Source organism: Octopus bimaculoides, chromosome 10 (assembly GCF_001194135.2).
Source record: "Octopus bimaculoides isolate UCB-OBI-ISO-001 chromosome 10, ASM119413v2, whole genome shotgun sequence".
Lineage (NCBI taxonomy): Eukaryota > Metazoa > Mollusca > Cephalopoda > Octopoda > Octopodidae > Octopus > Octopus bimaculoides.
The window spans coordinates 47,381,307-47,386,142 of record NC_068990.1 but is presented as its reverse complement, the minus strand read 5'-3'; the positions used below and the strand labels follow the sequence as shown (position 1 = coordinate 47,386,142).

The 4,836-nt window shown below is 36.5% G+C and overlaps 1 protein-coding gene across 1 annotated transcript in view; it reads left to right on the top strand.

The window, feature by feature from the left end:
* The window catches only part of LOC106875342 (tryptophan 5-hydroxylase 2-like), a 34,090-nt gene that overhangs the window by 26,329 nt on the left and 2,925 nt on the right, over positions 1-4,836 (top strand). Inside the window, exon 3 of the mRNA XM_014923433.2 lies at positions 4,583-4,690. Coding sequence (XP_014778919.2) covers positions 4,583-4,690 — 108 coding nt within the window. The remainder of the gene's footprint in view (positions 1-4,582; positions 4,691-4,836) is intronic.

Below are 4,836 nucleotides of genomic sequence, written 5' to 3'. Positions count from 1 at the left end.
TATATATATATATATATATATATATATATATATATATATATATATGTGTGTGTGTGTGTGTGTGTGTGTGTGTGTGGGTGTATATGTATATGTATGTATCTCTCTCGCTCTCTCCCTGTATGCACAGAAATGCAGGAAGTAAATAGGCGCCTTTAATTTGTGATTGTCGCTTGTGGAATTTCTGCCCACTTTTCACGCAACAATCGAAACAATTCATCTTTAGATTTAGGTTTCTGTTGAGTTTTGCGTATAGCTCTATCTAGTATGTTCCAAAGATTTTCAGTTGGGTTCATGTCAGGAGATTGGCTCGGCCAAGGAAGCTTCTTGATCCCATTTTCAGTCAGCCATTGTTGATCCCTTTTCGCTGTGTGGCATGGAGTTTCATCTCATTTTTCGTTATGCTATCGTGTGAATACATCGGAAGTAGTCCTTGCTTAAGTATTTCGATGTATTTTTCAGAGTTTATGGTTCCAACACATTCTATCAGCTGAGAACGACCATTGTTGGTGACAGCTCCCCATACCATTACAGAGTTACCGCCATGTTTCACAGTTGGTTGGAGTCGTTTCAAATCAAATTCTTGATTAGGAAGTCTCCAGACCCAAACACGTCCACTGTCTGAAAATAATGCAAATCTGGATTCATCTGAGAAAATCACTCTATCCCAAAATGAACTGGATTTGTCTGACGTTTCCTTAGTCCGTTTCTTTCTTTTCATGATATTAATTGGTTGAAGGAGAGGTTTTCTTCTAGCTGCTCGTCCATAATATCCAAGCTTATGCAGATATGTTACACGTTCTTGGATTAACTTCTAGCTGTTTTGCAATGTCAGAAGCCTTCGAGCGGGGTTCGTTTTCCACAATTCTCTTCAAACAGCGAAGCTTCCTTTCCGAGGGCCCAGGTCGACCGGGACGAGAATCTGTTGATTCTTTTCCTTGGCTTTTGAATTGCACTATAATTCTATTAACAGTAGCAAGAGGAATTTGAAGGTTTTCGGCAATTTTTCACTGGCTAAGACCAGCCTCAGATTGCCCAACAATACAACCTCTTTGAAAATCTGACAGTTCTGCTGAATTTTTTTGTGCGTGGTATGGTTACTCTTCGCAAATGTTTAATATAATGGCATCTGGAATGAAAACGAATAATTACATTGTAAATTCTACACCGCTGAAAACATATTAAGACGCTTAGATCAGAAATTTTGAAAATTAACGGTGTCTATTTACTTCTTGTATGTGTGTGTGTGTGTGTGTGTGTGTGTGTGTGTATACATTTCGTTGACTATTGAAGAGGTTGCAAGAAACAACGAAAATTTGAGAAAAAAAAAGTAAATGAGTGGAAATCGAACCAGTGAGTGCGTTAATTAACGAGGCATTAAAACAGAATGACTCTCCCCAGACACCATATAATATAAGTTTATCTTAACCTTTTTGATGCGCCTCTACTCTATACTGTTTTCTCCCCTGTCCTCTCTAATTCACCTTTTCTCCCTTTCACCGTTTTCTGTCTGTCTCTCTCCCCTCTCTTTCTCTTTATCTCTCTCTCTCGTTGCTCGCACGTGACCATCGTCCACCTTTCTTTTCCTCACGTGAACATCTTTCTTTCCTGTACGGACGTTTTAAGGACTGGACGTCTCCTATCTCTCCTATCTTTTCTCTTTTCAAAGAAAATATTTCTCTCAGCGTTTACTATTTTCTCCTCGTTCAAGTCTAACGCTCCTCTATGTTTGTTTTCGTTCGGTTTTCCTGTATGTCTCCACTACCCTGTTTTTTTCTTAACTTTGACTCTCCATAAATCCAAAATTTTATTTTGGCGTTTATGGGAGCAACTGTCTTCGAAGACTCATATTGTCCTTGATTGCTCGAAATGGGGAGTGGAGAGATAACCGACAACTGATGAAGGGTAATCTTTGTATTACTTGTCCTTTTTTTTCTCTCGTTATTTGCGTATTTAACTCATTGCTTTCGTATTTCATGTTGTTTAATGTTGCCGATGTGCACATCGGCAACATTCGTCAATTTCTTGAAATAGGTTCATAACCCCGAAATATTGAATACAAGGGGTAAGTCTACATTAATTCACATATTTGTTTTCTTGTGATTTACCTTGCATATACTTCGCATTGTTTTGGCCTTACCCACGATCTTTTATACAATATATTCTACACAATTACGCAGATGTACTTGCATAGCAAGTGACCTGACCTGTCAGTGATCAGGTCGTGGTCTCAAAGTGACGGAAATATTTTGGCAAATTAAATTTAAATGTTGAAGTGAATCCAACTGTATTTGTGCGTTTTTAAATGGCTTATAAACACCTTCCACGCTGAAATTAATTCTACACAATGCTTCATGGTAATTATTCCATATATATATATATATATATATAGCAAATGAAAGACGGTAGATGAAATATGCAAGAATTTATTATTAGTCATGACAATTGCTTCGACACATCTAGTATCGATTTCTCTTGGGTGGGACTCTCAATAACTGGTTCAGGAGCATTCGGTGCTGTAGATGTATCTCGTCAGGTGATAAATAAATACAACTCATTAAAATGACTGTTCCGCAATGTAACTTTCCGTTTTGTAGTGAGAAAAGCAGTCAGACGGAGGAAATATTTTCATTAATATAGAAGATCAAAAATAAAATTACAGACGGCAAAAATAGAAACGAACACGCAATCCAGCGAGAAAAGTATTAAAAATAACCGTTATCAGATATGGATCTATAAACGCCCTCGGGCAAGGTGTCTGGCGCGAGTACACTCGCTCATACAAGCATTCGCAAAAATGTGACCATACGCACACGCGAGGTTTGGTGCACTCATGATCATACCTTAATGCAAATTAAGTCAAATTAATGGCTACTCAAAATTCAAACTCACTGCATTATGCAAAAGTACATTTATATGCGTGTAAGCATCTCGAGAGTCGTTCAGAAATTCGATTATCTCGTTAGTCTACAGAATAGACAGGGTTTCCTTGGAACAGAGACGGCATTTCCTGGAAATTATACCTTACTATGGACCAATACCTTACTATGGACCAATACCTTACTATGGACCAATACCTTACTATTTTCGCATACCTTACTATGGACCGATTAATGCTGTACTTCATTTTATCCTCCTTCAGTCGCCGTACAAAATCTGCCAAAGATGTTGAATGTTTCTTATTGATTGTCTTAAAGCTGGCAACATGGTTACAAAAACGATTCTTAAATGAATCAGCCTTCTGACCAATGAAAACATATGGCCCTCCCCTTGTGTGCACGGTACATTTATATATAAGATTTGTACTCATACAGAGATTCATCAAAGGACATTTTGATTTTTCTCTGCATGAGCATTTCTTGTATTTATTTGTATATAAGGCAATCCTAACTCCATTTACCGGCGTTGTTACCATGCTAGCTGTATCATAAGTATTTCTACTACTACAAATTGGTCGTAGTTGGTGTTTATCAATGCGGTTTACATCTCCTTGGTTGGTATTTAGATGCAAATGTTCGCTAGATCCAATAGCATTTTGCTATTGTTTATGCGATGCAAAAATTGCTCTAAATTATCAGAGTTGACGTAGGATACCTTCACAGTGTGTCGATTAAAAATAGCATGATACCGATTAGATTTAGAAAAACACTTGTCCAAAGCAGCAAAAAATTTTCCAGCGATCTTGGTTGAAACATGCAAACTGAAAATCGGGTTGAACCAGAGGACATCCTAATTCCTCTATCTGTTGTTAGGCTTATTAATTATATTATAATTTAATTAAACGCCACGCATCCATTTCCAACAAGAAAGTATATATATACATACGAGTGAGTGCACAACCGAAAGAAAAAGGCACTCAACACATTTAATGGGAGTTACATGTATTATTTAAAACAATTTGATTTGGCTCAATGCGTTTCAAGTTTTGCGGACCTCTTTCAGTCTTAGATTACCGAAGCCTGAAAGAGACGGGCTTCTGTCAAAGGCTCACGAAATTTTAAGTGGCATGGAGCCATGGAGCCGAATCAAACTGTTTTAGATTACATATATTAGATTAAATTAGATCAAGGCAAATGAACAGCGAAGCACAACGCGTGTTATGGCTAGATAGTTTAATCCGATAGTTTAATCCGATAGTTTAATCCGAAAATTCCAAGCTAGTTAACCGTTCAAATCATTCGTGAAGGCCGGGTTGAAAGGGTGGTGCACCAGTATCAGGCATCCTGAAAATTCAAGTATGTATCCAAAGAGTAATTGATACATTAGACGCAGTGAAATTTATAGTGATAGGGATGAAATGCATGGGTGTTTTGGGCGTTACTACATATGTTTCCATAGCAGAATTTTATTTAGAACACAGATAAATTATGTAATTTAGCATGTTATAATACGCAATTTCATGCAACGTAGTGTAAGATCGTGTTTTCATAAAACGACACTTCTTTATGAAAACACGACTTTAAATTATGTTAAATGATGTTGCATATTGTTAGATCTCAAGTTATACTGTGTACTTGTGTTCTAAATAAAATTTTGCTACCGAAACATGTGCAGTATATAATTTGTGTGTTCTTTTAAATAATAGGAAACAGAAAATGGAAGAGGTTGTTCAAGTCGTGAAAAAGTGGGTTCCATATTGTTGTCACTGAAGAATCAAGTTGGCTGTTTGTCAAGTGCTTTAAAAGTATTTCAGGTAAAATACTTCTGCTTTTATTATTCTTGCTGTTGTTATGTTTGATTTTGTTTTTAATATGTGCTTCCATTCATACAAACATACATGCACTTATCACACTCGTACATATATATATATATATATATATATATATATATATATATATA